Source organism: Bombus flavifrons, chromosome 6 (genome assembly GCF_040668555.2).
Source record: "Bombus flavifrons isolate JBK064 chromosome 6, iyBomFlav1_principal, whole genome shotgun sequence".
Classification (NCBI taxonomy): Eukaryota; Metazoa; Arthropoda; class Insecta; order Hymenoptera; family Apidae; genus Bombus; species Bombus flavifrons.
In genome coordinates, this window is record NC_138447.1 from 14,998,165 (window position 1) to 15,019,008 (window position 20,844).

The 20,844-nt window shown below is 30.5% G+C and overlaps 3 protein-coding genes, 1 long non-coding RNA gene and 1 other non-coding gene across 17 annotated transcripts in view; 3 read left to right on the forward strand and 2 right to left on the reverse strand.

Moving 5' to 3' along the window:
- LOC138180898 (epoxide hydrolase 4) overlaps nucleotides 1-12,187 on the forward strand; it is a 72,492-nt gene extending 60,305 nt beyond the window's left edge. The window contains exons 1-9 of one of the 11 annotated variants that reach the window (XM_069115215.1): nucleotides 7,085-7,234; nucleotides 7,320-7,566; nucleotides 8,186-8,267; nucleotides 9,528-9,650; nucleotides 10,072-10,196; nucleotides 10,281-10,556; nucleotides 10,642-10,799; nucleotides 10,880-11,134; nucleotides 11,196-12,187. In XM_069115215.1, coding sequence (XP_068971316.1) covers nucleotides 9,573-9,650; nucleotides 10,072-10,196; nucleotides 10,281-10,556; nucleotides 10,642-10,799; nucleotides 10,880-11,134; nucleotides 11,196-11,374 — 1,071 coding nt within the window. In that variant the 5' untranslated portion in view covers nucleotides 7,085-7,234; nucleotides 7,320-7,566; nucleotides 8,186-8,267; nucleotides 9,528-9,572 and the 3' untranslated portion in view covers nucleotides 11,375-12,187. Of the gene's footprint in view, nucleotides 1-7,084; nucleotides 7,567-7,593; nucleotides 8,268-8,787; nucleotides 9,651-10,071; nucleotides 10,197-10,280; nucleotides 10,557-10,641; nucleotides 10,800-10,879; nucleotides 11,135-11,195 lie in introns of those variants that run through there. The other 10 variants (XM_069115216.1, XM_069115217.1, XM_069115214.1 and 7 more) reach the window with 10 other exon arrangements.
- TRNAL-AAG (transfer RNA leucine (anticodon AAG)) lies at nucleotides 6,521-6,602 on the forward strand. Its single transcript has one exon. It is a non-coding gene; the product is annotated as a tRNA-Leu (tRNA).
- Nucleotides 12,001-16,241, reverse strand: LOC138180894 (organic cation transporter protein-like). The gene is made up of 9 exons (XM_069115207.1): nucleotides 16,074-16,241; nucleotides 13,967-14,250; nucleotides 13,788-13,891; nucleotides 13,564-13,718; nucleotides 13,313-13,481; nucleotides 12,871-13,196; nucleotides 12,497-12,801; nucleotides 12,269-12,405; nucleotides 12,001-12,191 (listed from the first exon to the last, which is right to left on the reverse strand). The coding sequence occupies exons 1-9, from the start codon at nucleotides 16,093-16,095 to the stop codon at nucleotides 12,161-12,163; spliced, it is 1,533 nt and encodes a 510-aa protein (XP_068971308.1). The 5' UTR covers nucleotides 16,096-16,241; the 3' UTR covers nucleotides 12,001-12,160.
- On the forward strand, nucleotides 14,326-16,203 carry LOC138180905 (uncharacterized). The gene is made up of 2 exons (XR_011173400.1): nucleotides 14,326-14,874; nucleotides 15,629-16,203. It is a non-coding gene; the product is annotated as an uncharacterized LOC138180905 (long non-coding RNA).
- Nucleotides 16,242-16,497: 256 nt separating the features above from the next.
- Nucleotides 16,498-20,804, reverse strand: LOC138180892 (WD repeat and HMG-box DNA-binding protein 1). 3 transcript variants are annotated; one of them, XM_069115203.1, is made up of 15 exons: nucleotides 20,701-20,804; nucleotides 20,562-20,626; nucleotides 20,433-20,469; nucleotides 20,065-20,179; nucleotides 19,820-19,971; nucleotides 19,640-19,748; nucleotides 19,327-19,569; nucleotides 19,039-19,254; nucleotides 18,676-18,963; nucleotides 18,367-18,583; nucleotides 18,066-18,290; nucleotides 17,778-17,998; nucleotides 17,476-17,718; nucleotides 17,022-17,394; nucleotides 16,498-16,930 (listed from the first exon to the last, which is right to left on the reverse strand). In XM_069115203.1, the coding sequence occupies exons 4-15, from the start codon at nucleotides 20,122-20,124 to the stop codon at nucleotides 16,575-16,577; spliced, it is 2,703 nt and encodes a 900-aa protein (XP_068971304.1). In that variant the 5' UTR covers nucleotides 20,125-20,179; nucleotides 20,433-20,469; nucleotides 20,562-20,626; nucleotides 20,701-20,804; the 3' UTR covers nucleotides 16,498-16,574. The 3 variants fall into 3 exon arrangements, with proteins under 3 accessions (XP_068971304.1, XP_068971303.1, XP_068971305.1); XM_069115202.1 differs by having other exon boundaries at nucleotides 20,433-20,626; XM_069115204.1 differs by lacking the exons at nucleotides 19,820-19,971; nucleotides 20,065-20,179; nucleotides 20,433-20,469; nucleotides 20,562-20,626; nucleotides 20,701-20,804 and having other exon boundaries at nucleotides 16,500-16,930; nucleotides 19,672-19,716.
- Nucleotides 20,805-20,844: the final 40 nt, after the last annotated feature.

The following is a 20,844-nucleotide window of genomic DNA, read 5'->3' on the forward strand; positions in this document are numbered from 1 at the left end:
ACTGGAGAAGGTTTAGCAGAACTGAAAGCAATAATAGAGAGGAGAAGGGCAGACGACAAGAAGGAGCCACAGCAAGGAGGCTAATGACCAAAGTTGCGATAGCTTTTAGTCATTAGTTGCTAATTTATAGTTCCTAATTTTTAGTTTTTACAGGTAGAATAAGTAAGGTAGTGCAATAGAATAGAGTGGAAAAGAGGGGAGGTAGACACATAAGAAGAGAAATAGACATAAGAGATGTAAAACCGAAAGTTCGTCCAAAACCAAAAGGCACGGACTAAGCAATAATAATAATAATATAAGATATCCAAAGAACACGTTATAATTTTTAGTGGATGAAACAAATCTCTCCTCAGACCCCATTTCTTTGGTCGTAATCGTAAAAACACGAATTTGCAAGAAAGCATATTTTTAAAGCATTACTAAACATCCACGGTTTAGTAACAAAAGGTACCTACGATGTAGCATTAATAGAATTTGACCAAATAAAAGTATACGTCAATGAATGCGTATTGTAAGTAAATCTTTTTTAAGAACGGCAGCATCTGATCAAGATTACCGCATACCGCAACTATCGTATACCAAAGACGTATCGCCACGAATTTACCACCGGAAACTTAGGAGAATCCCGGAGGGACCATTGTGACACCCTGTTCGCGATATGTATCAAATTATCCTTATAATAGAAAATGGCGGCAACGTTACACCTACCAGGTGTTGTGCTAGGCGCCAAAGAACGGTCTACACTGTAAGAACACAATGAATTATAATGCACTCCGTGTGGCGCACAATAATATCTTCACAATGCCGTTTCTGGCTACAAAAGGTGTTGCTTTAATGGGAATCTGGTTACACCGAAACCTTTTAACCAACGTCGTCGCTTTTCCCGCGCGTGTAAACAGTCACACCGACCACTGATCGAATCTTTTGCCCTGAAAAACACATTTTTGCCAGTTAGGTCGAGAATATGATATTCGATGCTACAGGGTAAAACGACGGTTTTCGATATTTCTGTATCGTCTTTATCTGCGCTGATTTCGAAATATGCTCCAGCTACTTAAAGTGGAATAGGATTACACAAGAAAAATCTAGGATAGGTCGTTCCTTGGGGATCTCGTAAGAATATGAAAAACACGATTCGTATCACAACGTCGGTCACGAAGAATGTGGATTGTAATTGATCGTTACGAATTAATGACGGTTTCCGATATTTCTGAACAGTTTTTACCAGCAACTATTCATCCTCGAGTCTAAACACGCATCAGCCAAGTACTTAAGCCTGCTACGATCTTCGAATTTTTACATTTCAATCGTTTTAAACAAACACGAAGGATTTTTAATGTTTTAAGGTGTTTAAACACAGAATTTTGTTGAAACTGAATACGTTTTTTTTCAACGTTAGAAACATATAATTTGATCAAAGATGACTGAAAGAACGTAGCAAAGTTAGAGTAAGTAGAATAGAATTACGATGAAAAAATCTTGGATAGCTCCTTTCTAAAAAATCTCGTGAAAGTTTGACAAACACGATCCATGTCTTTAGCTGGCTACCAAACATAAAGGTTGTAATTGTAGGTAAAAGAACTTGACTTGGCTACCAGAGATGCAGATTATAATTGCAGATAAAAGGACTCGATCTGGCTACGAAAAATACAGATCGTAATTATAGGTAAAAGGAGGAAATTCGGATTGAAACAGAAGCTACGCGTTAGTTTGGCGATACATTTTTCTTTCCGTCGGATGAGCGCTTGTGCTATTGGATAACTACGGACGTAAAACATTAACGAGCGCTCGTCTCTCTTCGCCAGTTTAATTACGAAAATTCGTTTCGTTTCTCCGATCAATTAACTTAATGCTTCTCAAACGTGAAATCTACCGTATTATTACAAAGTGGCGTGCAGTTCGTTGCACGAACAAGAAAGGGACAAGTCAGTCCGAGAAAGATAAAAGAGTGACCGTTGTAGTAATGTTCGTTGGTTTGTGTGAACTTGCACTTTAAGGAAGCACAGTGAAGCACAAATCAAAATGCAGTCGCTACCGGAAGAGTACTCGAGCAGTTGAAGAGCCCTTCGCTATTACTGTGGAGGACTTCGCAGTGCTTGACGAATCACTCACTAATTGCGTTCGTGACATGGCCCAGAACTAACAAATGGTTTCTTCGCTTGGAAAGTGTCGATTATTTTTTCTTTTTTTTTTTTCGCAATCTCTTTCACCGTATTTTTCCAACCGTATACACACCCGTGAATTGTACGCGGATGTTACGAAACTTTGTGAAAAAAATACGGAAAATCCAAAAAATTGAGTGAACGGTTAAATATTATTAATCGTACGAAATCTGTTAATATAGGGAGAAGAAAAGTTGATGTTTTGGAATTCGATTTTGGAAGTAAAATTACGTTACTTTTCGAATGAAACGCCCGCTAGTCTGGCTTACTATTATTCTCTCTATTGTCCTAATGGGGGATAATCATAAGATTCTCCTTGAGAGTCTCATTACGAATCAAGGACCCCTTAATGGCTCCTATGAAACTCATTGGCCATTTAACGGCGAAGACGCGCCGATAAACGCTGAAGGATTGACGAGCTCGAGTGCGAATTTTCTCGTCAATCATTCTCTTCTCCTTTGCGACATTTTCTACTCGCAAACTCGCAAATTACGCGAAAAGATTATAATTACGAATTCAGAAGCTGGTTTAATCCGTGGTTTCTTCTGTTTTACGAATAATCGTGGGAAAGGAGCAACTGTAACATTTAGGGGAAGATAATAGAAATAAAATTAAAAGTATACGTATTAGAGTTAAGTATGTACACGAAGATGAGACACATCGCTCACGCTATGCTCACAACTGTATCGTATTTTCATTATCATCAAATTGGACACGTAGTACAGCCGCGAATTTTAACAATGGTAGCCTCACCATACTTGCCTACGTACGCCCGACACCCTTTATACGTTCCCCTTGCGGAAACGCGACGTCTCCATGGTTACAACATTGAAACCCCGCTAGGGGATGACAAAATGGAGAGGCGCAATACTCGGTCTGACAAAAGCGAAGTAGAATCGAAGAAGTTCTTCGGCTACGTGTAACTTGTACCTGAAAAGTCGAAATCTATATAGAAGCAAATAAGCAAACTCGCAAAGTTTCGCGCTAATGCATCCGCCCGATGATTAAAATTCTTTTAAACGAATTCGAAAAAGGAAAACATCTCTTGGTATAGGTAGAAATGGTCAATACCTTTACGAAAGTATCGATGATAATTATTAACAGTCTAATATGCCCAATAGATTAAACCATAAGTAACAGTTTAACGACTACGATAGAACTTTGGTCGCGTGAACACCGTTTATATAAATGAAATTTTAATTAGCGAACTGCCGATTCAATCCACTTACTTCGACGTAACTTTCTATTAATAATAATATTCCATAATATAATATAATAATATTCCAAATTTATAAAATTACAAATATATCGTACGAAGATATATTCTAATGATCGTTGTATGACTTACTAAACTCTATAGAAATTAAATACGATATATATTTTACTAGCGCAACCAGTTTCTTTATTTTACTAGTGCAACCAGTTTCTTTTGACAAAGGGAAACAGAATTACGATCGCGTCATGTCCACGCGTTTTGCTTTAACGTCGTTCAATAATAGCGCCCGCATCGACGCTATCTGTCATCGGAGACCATTCAACCCATGCGTACCCACGACAGAGCATCGCATTTGACGATGTTCAACCTGAAAAAGAAACCCGAAGATCTTATCTTCGCGGTTCCTGCTGAATGGTAGACTATCTTTTTGTCAGCTAAGTCTGATGGACTTCCAATGATTCCAATACGACACTTAATCTGATTACGTACGATATACAATATGAGGAGAAATAGAGTTTGAGAATAGAATAAGTGAAAGCAATAATAATATCGAAGTGTCGATGAATTTTACATAATGCTACAATTTAAAGGAGCGACACATTCGTATCTAATAATACGCGACAATTTATCAATATACAGCCCTAAATCAACTTACAACTTGCAACCTTAGAATATCCTCAGGTAATGTATAATATCGTCGATATTTCAAGGTTCTCAACAACATTGTATAATATTGAATATTGACAATATCGTATTAACAATACATATTGATTTTTGTACTTGAGAACATTAATATATATAGTCTAAGAGGATATCGCTCTTACATTTCAGTCAAAATCAGACTATAATCGAACACTGCTGTACGTATACACTGCTAACTATATTTACTGATTGTAAAATTTTTCTCTCTTGTTACGTGGATTAATAAAGTTCAGTAGGATAAGGTAAGATAAGGTAAGATAAGGTAAAGTAAAGTAAAGTAAACAAAAGGTAAGATCTATAAACAAAAGAGGATCATCGAGTAAAATGGCGACCTGATACACAAGCGTCTAATCCCGGATGAGACGACGGATGTGACGGTGGCAGCAAAGGATGACGGTGACGAAGGTGGTAGCGGGAGGCGACGCAGACGCATCTCTCGGATTACGTCTTAACAAGCTCCACGACGTTCATTTGTCTTATCCGCTCTCGCTAATGCGACAGCAGCTGTTGAAATGATTAATTCACCACGAGGATGTTCCTACGCCTTATTCAGACTCGTACACGCGGTCGAGCTTGCGCTACCACTGCTACACTCCGACTTTCCATTATGATTCCCATCTCGATTAATCAACTGCCTTATCGTTACTATAAATACCGTCGAATGTTTAATTAAACATCGTTCACGATGACAGTCGTTTGATATGAACGCGTCACACGTACTATATTTAGAATAGAGATAAAAGTAACATCGTGTACGTGTTTCAAATTATAAAATGTCCTTTTGATTTAGATCGGCTAAAAAAGTATATTTATAAATTTGTATATTACATCTAAAATCTAAAAGATAAAAATATGTACGTGGTACGTATCATCGGAGTAATATTTACGGTATTTTGTCGCGTGGTGGTTCCTCAACTCGGTTTCAAACAATCATTTCATTGCTTTACTTTTTGTGACACACTGGTTCACGAAAGTGTTCGAACACTTGTAAACAGTTCTTATGAATACATCTACCTTATTATGTGTGCCGGATTAGCATTAAATAGTAAATAGCAACGCATACAATCATGACAATCATGTCTCGTTACAGTGCTAATGAAATTTTATAATATTTCATATAACATAGATGTAGTATGTAATACAATATGGCCACAAAAGTTTTCTATGGTAAGTATACAAATACCTTCATGACTGACGCTTTCATTATTGAGCTAGTGTACGTCAAAATATTTGTAGATCCTTCGTGCTTTTTATCTTTCAAGTAGCTAGAGCTATATTACACAAGCTATTTATTATGAAATAACATCGGTGTTTCAAATAGGTTGAAGGAGAACGAAAATAGCACTATTATAAAACTTCAGTTGTCTCCAGTTTTGAAATGGCAAGAAGAGCAGTATGTACATAAAGAAACCTTATTACAACTGTTTATACTTTGTTAAAACAACGTTCGATCGTTGCGATCTGAATGGATTAACTTTCAATTTCCATAACTTATCTGTTGCGAAGGAAGACGGGGGATCGGTTATTGTTACCGATCGATGACTAATCCGCTCTGAAATCGTTAGTATTCGCTACGTAAGGGCGCTAACTGACTCGATTATGGTTCGGGGCCTGCGAGAACAAAGGACCACCAACGTGACAATTGAGCTTCATCGCGCTGATATAAAGTTACAGATGCGAAGGGAGAAAATGAGAGGCGAATATTAAGTCGGCGTACAAAATGGCCGTCGCGAAGTGTGGAAAAAAATAGGGATGCGTTAGCTCCTCTCGCTTCTGTGTACCACATGCTGGTTCACAGAATGCAATGCTCGTGGGGGACGAAAGACGTGACGCGCATGCGTCATCTACACGGATCGAAAGCTCCGCCCGGTGACTGCCTTTGTTTAATCCACGGTACCTACGCCCACGACATGTGGCCAACAAACTACGAATTTGTCTCTCGACGGGATCCTAATCTTGGATTGCAATACGCCACAGATGCTAAAAAGCATGACGTGAGTGGGAATTCGATGGCGCGAAATATGCCAGTAAGCTCAGGACATTTTTTGTCGTGCTAACCTCAATTAAGGTTAGATAATAATGTTTTATTTACACGTTGTACAGGCGTTTATGAGTGTGTCGTTGTTCTTTTTTTAATAATAAAAGAATATATATAATGATGAGAATGTACATTAAACGAATAGGTAATAAGACATTGTAATTACAGAGATTAGTAAATATGTAATAATTATGTATATATCGCGAATTTATAAGCTAGATTGAAACGAAACATAAGGTTTTGGAAGACTCAAACATAAATTTAGATAAATTTACACTCGTATTATTTTACTTTTAATAAATATGGAAATATATGAAAAATGTTGTACATATTAACTGCTTATAGCTATTTAATTGTATAAGTTGAACACAAAAATTAGTTATAAAAAATTATTTGGCATCTGGTAGCGTGGCCGAGCGGTCTAAGGCGCTGGTTTAAGGCACCAGTCTCATCTGGGGCGTGGGTTCGAATCCCACCGCTGCCAAATTTTTTTATATATCAGTCATGTAAAACAATTTTTTAATTGCCAATAGAAAATATACATATTATAAAATTAGCGCAGTTGAAATGAAAATAAAATAATAACCATAGTAGTTAATTGAGTCATTCTAAGCAGATATGTTAGAAATAACTTTAGTATTAATAGTGAAAGTATTAGAATAATTGTATATTTATTATACAATTAATGTAGAATTACTATGTACGTATATAAATAAAATAATAGAGATAATAATAGAGGTTCTACTTTACCGATAAATATATAGATATTATCTAGCATCAATAAGGAAGCAATCTGTAATAGCATTTACAGAAATGCTAAATTACAGACAGATATACAGCCATTGACCAAGAATAGGATAGACTTCTCTTGTAATGTAAAAATGTGTCACACGATCCGGGGGCTACGTAGCTGCTCATGCCATTTTACTGTCACATGCGACATTATCGATTCAGTATAAGATAAGATAACGACGCTATTGGAACAGTATAAATTACAATTAAATTAATGTTCGATATAATTACAGTAGAGAAGAAATTTTCCCTCTAATTACTATCGGAATCGATCTATGTTTTACATAAATCATTCAGTTTCACCTCAAATTCTTCACCTTCTAGGTCAGTATCCCATCCGATGTACAAATCACTGGAGGAGATAACGTGCTTTTAATGTAATTCATTTTTCATTCAATTTTGTTCATAGTTCATAGAAATTAATCATTGTATTATTAATTCTGAAGAACAATACCATTTTTATTTTCCATCCACTGCAGACTGCAGCAATGTTTCGTCATTACTTGAAGGCATAACTAGCAGAAAGGAAGTGTAAATGCAGATCAATCAGTAAATCAAAACATTGCTCATGTTGGAAATATGAAACTCCCTGTAAACGGAAATGTCCGTGCACCCTGGAAATCTGCAGCAGACGCAATGCACAAACGTGTAACCTGGTAATTGAAACGAAAATATATGATGAAATGACAAAAGAAAATATTTTATTTTGTCATTTATTACCGCATAAAATTATTTTATGATCTAATATTGTTATGTAATTAATTTCAGCTAAATTCTGATATTTTATTTAAAAAAATATGAATCTGAAAAGAAACTAAAGTAATTTAAATTATATTTTTATAACTTCATCTATATAATTATGTTACTAAAATCTTATTTTTTGTGTTCAAATAAGATGGTGATGTCAATTTCTACACTTTATGATCACAATATTTTAGAAATTAACTCTAAAAAATTTTATTTTTTATTATTTCTTTATTTATTACAACAATTGTTTTATTTACATAAATTTTATGTTATGACCAATAAGAAACAATCTGAAGAGTCCAAAAAAGTCCATTTTTATAAAAAAAAGTAATTCTGTAACTACTAACAGTGTGTTCAAAACCAGTTGAAATCGATTCAGAGTAGCTATGAAAAATTTAGCAGAAGGTCTTTTAAATTAGCATAAAAGATAGTAGGAGCAACCGAAGGCAAAGGTTGATGAAGTAAAGTAGATGGAAATGGGAAACACAAGTATTTGCTAATTTTATGTTCTGTGCTATTTTTGTGTAGAAATAAGCAAGGGACTTTGTTTGCTCAGATGCAAACTCTGTACAAAAAGCTTCAAGGTATATTTGATTAAATTAAATGAGATGATATGTATTGATATTGAAATATAAATTTCATTTTACAGAAATTGTTATTGTACAAAAAAATGGTCTAAGATATAAAATATAAAAGTGAGTTATAACATTTATATACTATATATTTATTTATAATTCACAGTCATTTATGTAATATACATATTATTTTTGTATAGAAATGAGTATTCTATTCTTAGTCAATGGTTCATCTAAATCACTTCTATTTTCTAATTTATTCAAAAGTGAAATAAATGTTTCCTTACAAATATTTTGTCATTATGAAACATGTATCTAAAACTTTATTTATCTTAGATAAGGAAAAGTATAACAGTCGAATATTAACAAAATATAAATCACTTCTGATCCTACTAATTCTAAACAATACATATGTACATATATTAGTTAATATTAGCTATCTTGTGAAACATATGATTAATTTCTTTGGATATACTTTTGTTTTAACAAAATCAATATAAAAATGTTCATAGATTTCATTATGTATTATAAAAGAAAATGAAATCAATTAAAGTAAACCTAATATGTACATATGTATTTAAAATCAGACTTAAAATAATTGTTTGACCAGAAAAATTTTAATAAATAATATTTTAGAGAAATATATTTAATATTATAAGATAATTTTGTACAATCGCGTATTTTAGACATTATACTACTGTAATATCTGACAAAACATCAAAATGCGAACTCATAGCTTTTCGTAAATATGTCACGTAAGCATTTTTAGAAGATATAATTTCTAGGAACATTTGATTGTAGGCTTTAGTAAAATTCATTTTGACGTTGAACACAGATCCGATAAGGAGTTATACTTCGCTTCTCATGATGACCTCTACTCTCATCTGTATGGAGATGAAAACTTTCGTCAGTAATACATTGTCAACTTCACTGAAAGCGCGGAATTTTATGTATGACTAACGTCATAAACGATATCGATTTATATCTTTAAATTAAACTTAAGAATTATTTGATTATCTTCTTCGGTTTGACTAGCACAACACGTATATTTTTAAAACGTACATTTGTACGTAAATATGTATACACACATATATACAAAAATTTAAAAGCCAAATTTGTTTTAGTGCATAATTGGAATAAAATTAACACGTACAAATTAAAAAAAAATTTTCTACGTATATTATTAATCATTATTATTAATAATCATGATTACAAATGATAAAATTGTTTATCTATCAGTTTTGGAGATAGTTAAATTACATTTTCTCTCTTTTGTGTATGGCTTGTATTTAATAGTGAAAAGATTTCCTAAGTGGGTCTGGGATCCTAAGAAGTTTTTTATGATGCAACAGCGAGATAAACCTCCACCTTGTCTTGTGGACAATAATTTAGGAACTCATTCTTACGTAAAAATCAAGGTAAGTATGTATATAATTATAAAGTCTGTTATAATTTAATAGGGTAAGTACATAACGTAAAATCGAATTTCGATTGTAAACGTTTAAAAAATGTATTATGGTCGACCTCTGATAACTCTTGGCAACCTAATAGTCTGATGCACATCCGATTTTGATTGATAGATACGATTATAATACATATATTTTTAACGGATATCGAAAACAGCTGTGTCAATTTCTTTTAGAACACAATCCAATTTATCTCGTATCAATCTTTTTCTTATCGCTGTTTGTTTTTATTTATCATTAATTTTTTATTGCTCACATCTATACATGAAAACTTAAAACTTCTTCTTGTCAGACAAAATGTATCTATTTCTAATTTAATAATACTAAAATATCTTTAAATCTTTAAAGAGGAAAATTTTCATTTCTCTTACAGGGTGTAAAGTTCCATTATGTAGAAGCTGGAAATAAAAATGATCCACTTATATTACTTTTACATGGATTTCCTGATTGTTGGTTATCTTGGAGAAAACAAATACCATGTCTTACTCAACATTATAGGTTCAAAATTCATTCTTTTTAATATTTTAATAAAATCATGAGACTATTTTTTTTTTTATATTAATTATGTCTTTATTCATCCAGAGTAATAGCAATAGATTTGAAGGGGTTTGGAGATAGTGATAAACCAGCAGCTAAAAGTTGTTACAAAATACAAGTATTAATTGAGGAATTGAAACAATTTATTTTAACTCTTGGAGTAAAGCAATGCAGTATAATCGGTCATGATTTAGGAGGACTTTTAGGATGGTACATGGTAGCCCTATATGGGGACATGATTCATAAATTTGTTGCAATTTCATGCCCACATCCTAATTTGTATTGGAATGGGAGACCTGGAGATTCTATTTTTGATTTAAAGTAAATCTATTATATCTATAAGTTTTATAACATATTTTATTTCTAAGATATATATGTTCATTTATTTGTTTACGTTAATGTTTAGATGGATACATTTCAGTAGATTACCATTTTTGCCTGAAATTGATGCTCTTAAAGAAGACTTATCAATAATAAATGATGCATTTCAACATCTTCAACTGAATAATGCAAACAATGAGAAGGATTATGTAGAAGCATATAAATATGCATTTAGTAGGAAAGGTAAATAAACTCAAAAAAAATTTAAATAATGCCTGTTATGTGTATATAAAAGATGACAAAATTAAAATGGTTAATTACAGAGGACTGGACAGGTGCAATCAATTATTATAGAAACCTTCCTTTAATAAGACTTAATACAGATACTCGTGATCAAATTTCTACTCAAACCTTGCTTATAATTGGAAATATGGATCCAATTGTAACGATAGAAAGTGTTGTACAAAGTTCTGAATATGTTGAGAAATTTAATGTGAAAGTAATCTCTGAAGCTCAACATTTTCCACACCAACAAAAACCAGATACAGTAAATGAAGCAATCTTGAAGTTTTTTATGGGTAAGTCATTTTATAAACTTTTACAAATACTATGTTATGCAATGAATAAATTGTGTTCTAGGTGCAATAAATCATATAGAAAAACCATCATCTAAAAACATTATGTCTTCATGGTTTGGATCTCTTGGTAATACTGTCAAGTATGGTAACCATATGTTTGATGCTGTCCATAAAAAGACCAGTGGAGTAGTTAGTGCTTTACCCAGTAAAGTATTTTATTTAGGTCAAACTACAAATTGAATTATATTTTTATCTATATTAAAATATAGGACTTACCAGAGCCTGAATTTTTCTACTTTCTTTATTTAAGTTTTAGGCTCTCAGAGCAACAAAAAATATCTAGTTACTTTTCATCATAAAACAGAAAAGACTACAAAATATGTTGCCATATATATAATAATTAAATGTTTTTATAGCTTAACTATAGCGTTATATATATACTATAGTTTAATTACTACAGAACAACTCAAATGAACCTCTTTATCTTAATGACTGTCTGTATCAACAAATGTAAAAAAGGCTGATTTATTTTAACATGTTTTGTCTAATATTATTTACATTTTATGAACGAGGTAGTTTTAAGTAAAAAGTTTTATCACTTTTTTAATAGACATGTATACATATTTTTTTCATTTAATAACGTAAATATACATATATATACATAAATTTTAAATATAGTATTAGATAACATGAAAAATCTGATTTTTCATAAAGTAAGTGTATATTATAAAGCTAGTATAAAAAGATATATTCAGAGATTCACATTATATTAAATACTATATTAATAATTGTTAAAATTATTTTTGATAAAATATTTATATATTTACTAAAATAATTTAATATAATGTAAAGAATAAATTAAATCGTTAATTATAAATCATTATATATTTATTATAATAAAAAAAAAGTATATATATACAATTACAGTTTTTAATATAAAATTTGTAAATTTATTGTTTTAAAAGGCAGGATCTGTTTCATTATTTTATTGTGGGCTTCCCTCTTATTGTTAATTTTAAATAAATATTATTTTGTTGCAGCTTTTTTACTCTGTTTTCTGTAATAACGATTAATACATATAATTTAAAATCATTTTACATTATACCAGAGAATTTCCTCTCTGTATATACTTACTTCCCAAAATTTTCACCATCTTCAATAGTTTCTGGTAATTCACAGTTCATTGTTTCTGGTAATAGGAAACATAATAAAGCACCAAGTAATGGTCCAGTTCCAAATATTAATGGTGGTAACCACGGTGCAACTTTTCCCTAAATATACATACAATTCAATATAACGTTATTATACTACAGTCATAAAATACATATGGATTAAGCATATAATATGAAAAAAAAATATTACCATTGTTGCAATATATGGAGCAATCATACTCCCAACCCTTGCACAAACACTTCCTAAACCAACACCAACATTTCTAATTACAGTTGGAAATACCTCACTGCTATACAGATATATTGTTGGAAAACTAAGTGACATTCCTGCAAGACCTAATGTAGCCAAAAGTACTGTGAAATTTGAATTTGATATCACAGCTAGTAATAGCAAACTTGCAGCAGATAGAAGATTTCCACTTATTAGAATTCTTAAACGTGATACACGTGATATTAAAAATAAAACTACTATAGTTCCAGGCAGTTCAACAGCAGCTGAAAATATTATATCAAATTTTAAATATGTATCTTTGTTAAATGAAAATAGGTATTATATAGACTTACCTGATACAGCAACATTTACAAAAATGTTACCGTCAATATAACCCATATATTGTGCTAATCCAAAAAAGCAAGTACCACACACAAACCAATTGAAACATACACAAATAGTTTTTAATCTTAAATTGGGAGTTCTAAACAAGTGTGTTATATTATATTTTTCTTTGCTTTGCTTATGACGAAGTCCAATATTGCTTTCATATGTTTCAATTGCTATTTTAACATTTTCTATTGGTATTTTATTTCTGCCAGCTGCTTTGACTAGAATTTGTTCTGCTTTCGATAGCTTGCCAACAGCAAGTAACCACCTTGGTGACTCAGGTATAATCCTACAATATATAAAAATGTGTTTAAACTCTACTCCAACTTAATGACACATAAATGTTTAATATTAATAATGTTCCTAAATTAATATCGTTAATGTTCAATGATTAATATTACGTACCAATAATATGATAATAAGAAAAGGGATGGTATGGAAACTGCCATTTGAAAACCATCCCACGTATGTGTTAAATATGAAATTAAAGGATTCATTAGGTGACCCAGTAAGAATGGCACATGGAAAAGGACTGACATAATTGAACGCCATTCTACTCCTACAATCTCCATAACTATAATTTATTACATATTAAATTATATTCTTTCATAAATCTATATATTATGTTACTTATATAATTTATCAATTATACTTACGTAAAACAAAACTAACAAGCATAGTGCCACCTGTAGCTACAGCAGAAATAAATTTAAATATCACAAATAATTCAAACCATGGAACAAATGCACTTATAAATCCAGTTAACGATTGTAATCCTATGGCAATCATCAAAGGCTTTTTTCTACCAATTCTGAAAAAGGAACAAAGATTATTTTTATTATTTATGCTTTTTATTACATCGTAATAATATTTAGCATACCGATCGGCCATTATACTGAATACTAAGTTACCAATAAGAACTCCAAACATTATACAAGATTGTACAAAATTTGCTAATTGTTCTCTATCACAGACCAAGTCCCACTGAAAAAAATTATGTGCAGTAATTTGTAAACTCATTTCTTGGAAGTAAGATAATAAATTCAAAGTTCAATTTACTTGAGTTATTATACTCTCTTTAAATGTGCGTCTATCATATTTAAAACTTGTACACTTCTCCATTGTACCATTCCCTACATCTATATAACATTTCATTATTGTAGATACATTAGTGGTTGAGATTGGAGCAGCACATGTAAAATTAGTTGGAGGTGCAAGAAATACAATGGAAAGTTGATGCCAAGCAACCGGAAATTTTACAAGAGACAATGCCACAGCAATAACAATGTGCCATGGGCCCATTACACCCATAGCATTCTGTATAACATCTAATGGTGCATGTTCTGAAACAGAGCATTCTTAATTATCAATTATTACATGTAAATAATTCTACATCTTAGTACATAATTCCATAATAATAAAATTGAAATTAGAACGATAACAATTAAATTAGATTGAAATAAAAGAAACACTACTATCATACATATGTAAGTGCACACGTATAATTTAAATTATGATTGCCGCCAATCATTTCTACATTATCGACGGATGGAAAATATTAATACTTTTGCGTTATATATAATGTCTATGGTAAAACTAGTATTTATTTTTAACTCATGTATATACATATTTATTAATTTTTACTACGAAACTCAATAATATTAATGAAAAACTGATATTATTAATAAGGTTAAAAGCGTTACTACATGTAAAAGTTATTAACAAGGTAAAACAACTTGCAAACATATTATAAAACCACAGAAAAGCTATCGTAACTTATCATTATTAAACACACTTATAACTGAATAATTGTAACATACAACTTTCCAAGTATAATAACGATATTTATATGACATGTATATATTACTCAGGTTACTGTAACATAATTTTGAAATCCGAGAAAAATTTATCTGAGTTAATAACATATTTATCAAAGTATATATACAAGTACAGTGTCTAATTATATCGTAAGTAAATATTATTTTTATACAGTAATATTAAAACGTTATAATCTTTAGAAAATCATGACAGAAATATGTATATATACATTTAAATTTCTAATACGCAAATTACGTACGCGTCTAAAATAAAATTCAAAAGGATTTGAAAAATATGTATAAATAGATAGAAGGAAAATAACAGCAAATTTTATGAATACATTTTTAAATATTTGCAATTCAAAAAAATTCTTTTTTAATTCTTTTTTTCTAATCACATCGATTCTAATGTATTCCAAACTATGTATTATTTGTAAATTAGTCAAGTAAGTCTTTACATAAAAATAATTCGTGTCATTAAGAAATAAAATTCTATCTGTTAATAAATACGTATTTTTTCTATTCTAATACATTTCGATCAGTTTGAAAATTAAGAAATCTGTTTAATTGCATAAAAAATATATAACTAGTAACATAGGTCATTTATTAATAGATCATAGATAAAGCATTTGAAAACAAACAGAATTTTTATATTAACTGCATTCCTATAACTTATACGTTATGCTTCTAAATTTCCATACAAAAAATATTAAAATGCAGAATGTTGAAATTTAACGGTTGAAGTTGAACGGTTGAAGTTCAAAATTGAAATTTTCATGTAGTGATAAATGTATCAGTTCTTAACAAATTTGTATCCTTTTTATTTTCTCAACAAAGAAATGTTATCTTTCGATTTCTAAATTATATTTTCTAAGGTGAAAGACATATATTTTATTTTATTTAGATAAACAAATGACAAGTACATATCGCAGAAAAGATTTTAGTTTATCAAAATCTAAAACATTAAAGAATTTCGCTGTGATTTTAAAACCCATATATTTCATTATTAATTATTATTCATAAGTGGAAACTGTAAAAAGGAAAAAGATATTCGCTTTTTGGAATTAAGTAAGTAAATCTCTATATTTCTCTATATTACGATATTAGATTATATGAATAAAACCTATGTCCAAAAATTGTGTCTCTGATTACTGATTTTTTATCTTTGTAGATTCAGCATAAATAATAAGTTTCAATTATTTTTTCACGTACACATTTCGATGATGTAATTGCAGACGTGCGGATTATACCACAAAATTGAATGTATATTTAGACTCACGTTGTGTTTCAAATGTTAACAGGAATAAATGTAGTAGATGTAACCGTGCTAAATATATATATTGCCTTACCTTTTATCGCCTTTTCAAGCATTGTATTTTAAAATTTCTGTCAATTTTATGTTAAAATTCTATTTTAATTTATGCAATTACTATCTACACAATACCACGCGTGTCTAAATGTTTAAAAGCTTCAACTTTTGTTGAGTGGCTGAGGCAAACTGAAAGAGCCTCGACTCTGTTCTTTATCTGTTTTATCGATGTAGATCACAAGCAAAACTATCAAGTTAATAAATATCTACCTTATCGATACTTTTGATCGTTATGTTATCACCATATCTCTGTATTGTATCTAACAGTAAGTAATGATTGTAATGATTACTACAATGATTGGGGTTAGGTTAATCTAACATTGTACTACAAATATTAATAGATATAAATAAATAAGCTCTTTTTAAAACAGGATATTTTTACGTTTATTTTGTATACATAATAAAAAATATTGATGGAAGATAATAAATATTAATTGTATAAAATTATAAAATTGTATTTTTTTACATTTTAAATAGGTATTCATTTGTCAAATGCAAACGAGCTAAGCATTTTACTTGAGGAACGTTTTGGTTTGTTATGTTGTTCATTCTCCAGACTTAATTTTCTTTTTTTCGATTCCGAGCTCTCCGAAGTATTGTTGTTTTGTGAACCTGTACTCTCTTCTTTGTATCTTGCCAAGGCAGTTTTTGTTAAATCCGCAGCACTCAACTCGGGAAATTCCTCCTGCAAACTTTTTTTATTTCTAGCATACCAACTGATAAACGTTTCTTTCTTTGGTCCATCTTTTGCCTCTTTTGTTTTCGACTTTAAAGGTATAGGTGTTAGTGCTGTTAACTTCTGTGGTTTATCTGGAGTTATTTCTAACCCAGCTAATCCTATTTTACATCAAAAATAAAATTTGAAAATATAATTAAACTAAGATAACTCTCCCCATTGCACCCCCCTCCCCCATTTTAGTAATAATACCTTTCGTCGCCGGAGAATTTCCACTTTTTAAAAAAGGATTACTTCTTCTTATTGATAATGATTCAGTCATAGATAATGGTTTAATTTCTATATCTGGCTTTTTCGTAATAGTTAATGAAGGTGTGGGCTCTTCAATATCATTATTCAATTCTTCATCGTCACTTTTATTGATATTTTCATCATTGTTGTCATTATTTTCTATGTCCTCCTTCTTTTCTTCTACCTTTATATCAGCAATCGACTCCAATTTATTCGATAAAGCTATTCGATTTATTCTTCGTGCATATTTAATTGCCAATTCTATAACTTTTTCTGAAGCGATTTGTTCGCATAATTCTACCGCTCGATACTCCAAATTACTTCGGCAAGCAAGCTAATTAAATAAAATTAATAAATACGTAGAAAGATACATCAATAATTTATAAATTTAATAAACCACAAATATTAAATTTACCGCAATAAGAGACAGCACTGCTTCATTCTCTTCTGGAGGACTGGTTCCTAACTTCCATAATTTTAGTTCTTTTTCCGTTTTCTCAGTTTCAGGTTCACAAAGCGGCAGACGTAACGATACTTCTGTTATTACTGGGCGAGGTGTAGTTGGCGGATAATGACTTCCCTTGCATAAAATGCAACGAGCGATACTTTGTTGTTCGTTTATCCCAATTATAAAATAATGATCTGCTTTACCCTTAGACTGTTCCAAATTTATTAATGTAATATAACGGATGTAATGTAGTGAAATATATTTCTTACTTGTTCACTCATATCACTGGCCACTTTCCATAAAGAAGACTTTTTATTATATACTCTTATAACATCATCAGCATCCATTGTTATAGGGGATCCAAAATCGGTAATTCCTAACCACATTAATTCTGATGATGGTGACAAAGGAAGACATAGTGTTCGACTAATTAAATTTATTCCCCGAATTTGAATTGACAGTAAATTCATACACTGATCTCCTGACGCCCCTATTTAAATATCTCATTTTTTAACAAGAACTTGTTAAAAAATAAAAAGTAAAAATGATCAAAATACCTGTTCCAGTATGATAAGCAAGTACTAAATTATTTTTCAGTCCATTCATTGCTACTATAGGACCCGGCAGAGCTACAATTTCACGCTGGGTGCCTCCTACAGTAAAAATTCTTAAATGTCTCCTGGACGTTGCAAGTGCTACAAAATTATCACCAGCTGCAATACAATGTCCTTCTTCATCTTCAGGAAGATCTAATGACCATTCTTTATTTCCAGAACCCCAACCTATTTTTCATTTAATTATACTTTTTAAATAAATTGAATAAATCTGGTTTAAGCAATAATTATGTATAGTATTAACCTTGTAATGCTATTACAACAAGTTTGCTTCGTGTATCACTACTTGATGGACAATTTAATGCAAATGCTTCTGGTGATAAAGCAGCTATTGTGTGTCTTAAGTAATTATTGATATGAATACTACGATGTACTGCCGCATCATGAAATTCTACTTCAATACTAGATTCGTCTCCATCTTCAGATGTAAAGCATCTTACCATACCCGTATCATTCCACACCTATACATTATGAAAACTAACATTTTAATATATGTATGTATATATTTGTACATATATAATGATACCATATTAAAATTTACAAAAGATTTTACCATAAATCGAGATAACAAATGTACTGGTGATGAACCAGGTTGAAATGGTGGTTGTAAATGAATTTCAGGTATAAAAACATTTGCACCATGTTGTGATTTTTCAGACACTATATCAGAATGACTTTTTTGGTCATCTTCAAGTTCTACTGATGCTTTAATTTTGTTTAAAGATATAACATTTTCGCCATCATCATCATCATCATCTTCTGGAATATCAACATTACTATCTTCGACATCTCCATTTGTTTCTAAAGGTAATTCATTACTTGTTGTCCTATTGGGAATTATCTAAACATATAAAAATGATATATTTATTTTTAAAGTTTTAAAAATAATATATATGTTTTACATATATGTACTTACAACATCAATACATCCCAATTGGCCTAAAGAATCACAGAATGCAATTTCATCTGATTTATCAATATTCCAAGATAATGCAGTAATTTTAGCATTCTGTTGATGTCCAATATAGCCAATTAATTCTTTACTTTTTACATCCCAAACAACTATTTCTCCTTGTACTGAACTAGCAGCTAATAATGTGCCACATTCGGAAAACTTACATATATTAATTTCCTTAAATGAAGATAATAATATAATAGAATACATATTATATTAAATAAAATATTTAAATAAAAGACAGCATACAGTTTTCATATTAATACATTTTAAACGGAACAATTCCTTCCAAGAAGATCTTTCAACTATAACTACATCTTTTGCACTAGGATATGCAAGGTAACTTCCATCCTTAGGATGAAATGAAGGTACATTATACATTTTAGCTGTAAAAAATGAATTACTTTTGGGCATAACATTGGCCCAAATATATGCAACACGTTTTTGTTTAATATTCCATACTCGTATTGTACCATCTGCACTTGATGATGCCTACATATATCAAATATTATAAAAAGTATCATTACATAAAAACAGAAAATGCATCGAGTATATATTTTACCACAAACTCTTCTTTTGGATCCAAAGACAAACCTAGTATAGGAGCTTCATGACCTATTAGTTCTATGTTATCTGATGTATTAATATCCGTAACTTGTATTCTCATATCACTACAATGTAATATGTATTAAATACATATTAATTAAAAATTATTAAAATGTTTTATGCATATTTTACATACCACCCTCCTGAAACTATAATATTACTATTTTTTGTTGTTGCTAATGCTGAAACAGGTGCTGAAAATCTGGTAACTATTCCTTCATATTCAAGATCTGGATAACTAAGAACTTGAATTGTATTATTATCATTGCCAACAAATATCTTTCCATTCTGAAATCATTGAAAGATTTGTAAAAAATTATGAATATCAGTAAGTATATAAAAATAGATTTCATAATTAATATTTTCGTTTAATATTTCTACCTTTGATACAACTGATATAGCTTGTTCTGAGACACAACATGCACTTGGATCATCATCCATTAGATTTAACCAGGATCGAACATCTCCATCAGATCCACAAGTAACAAGCCCTCCCCTAAAAATATAAATATTATTTTTCTAATTACATGTTTTTTTGTATTCTTAAAAGATTGCTTTGAATGCATTGAGCTTTCCTTTAATGTTTCTTTTTATATCACTAAAAAGTTCTAAACAAAGGAAATAGTTAAAAAATGTGCAAAAATTGCAAAAACACTTATGTAATAAGATATATTCATATTAAAAGTATTAACAAAAAATATCATAAAGTGTATGAAAAAATGTTGATTAGTATTTATATCTTTACTTACTTTTCACCAGTAAAATAACAAACATCTGTGTGTCCCTCTGGATGTGCATAACGCATAGGTTTTTTTATTAATGGCATTTTTCAATAGATTAATTAATAACATATAGTTGAATATAATATATTAACTAACTTTCTAAAATCTTTCATCAGAAAGTTGTGATCCTCTACACCTGTATTTTGGCGCGCATTCTCCAACTGTACACATTGTATCCCTTTGATTAGAAATTGTACAAGTGTAAATTTAAATATTATTTACATTAATCACTTACATTAACCTTACACTAATATTAATTTACTTAATTTAATTTAATATATATACAAAATAATATGTAAAGCTAGAATAAAGGCTGGTGAAGGTTTTCATAGGAAGTATTTATGAACTTAGGGAATTTTTTTATATTAATGCATCAGTC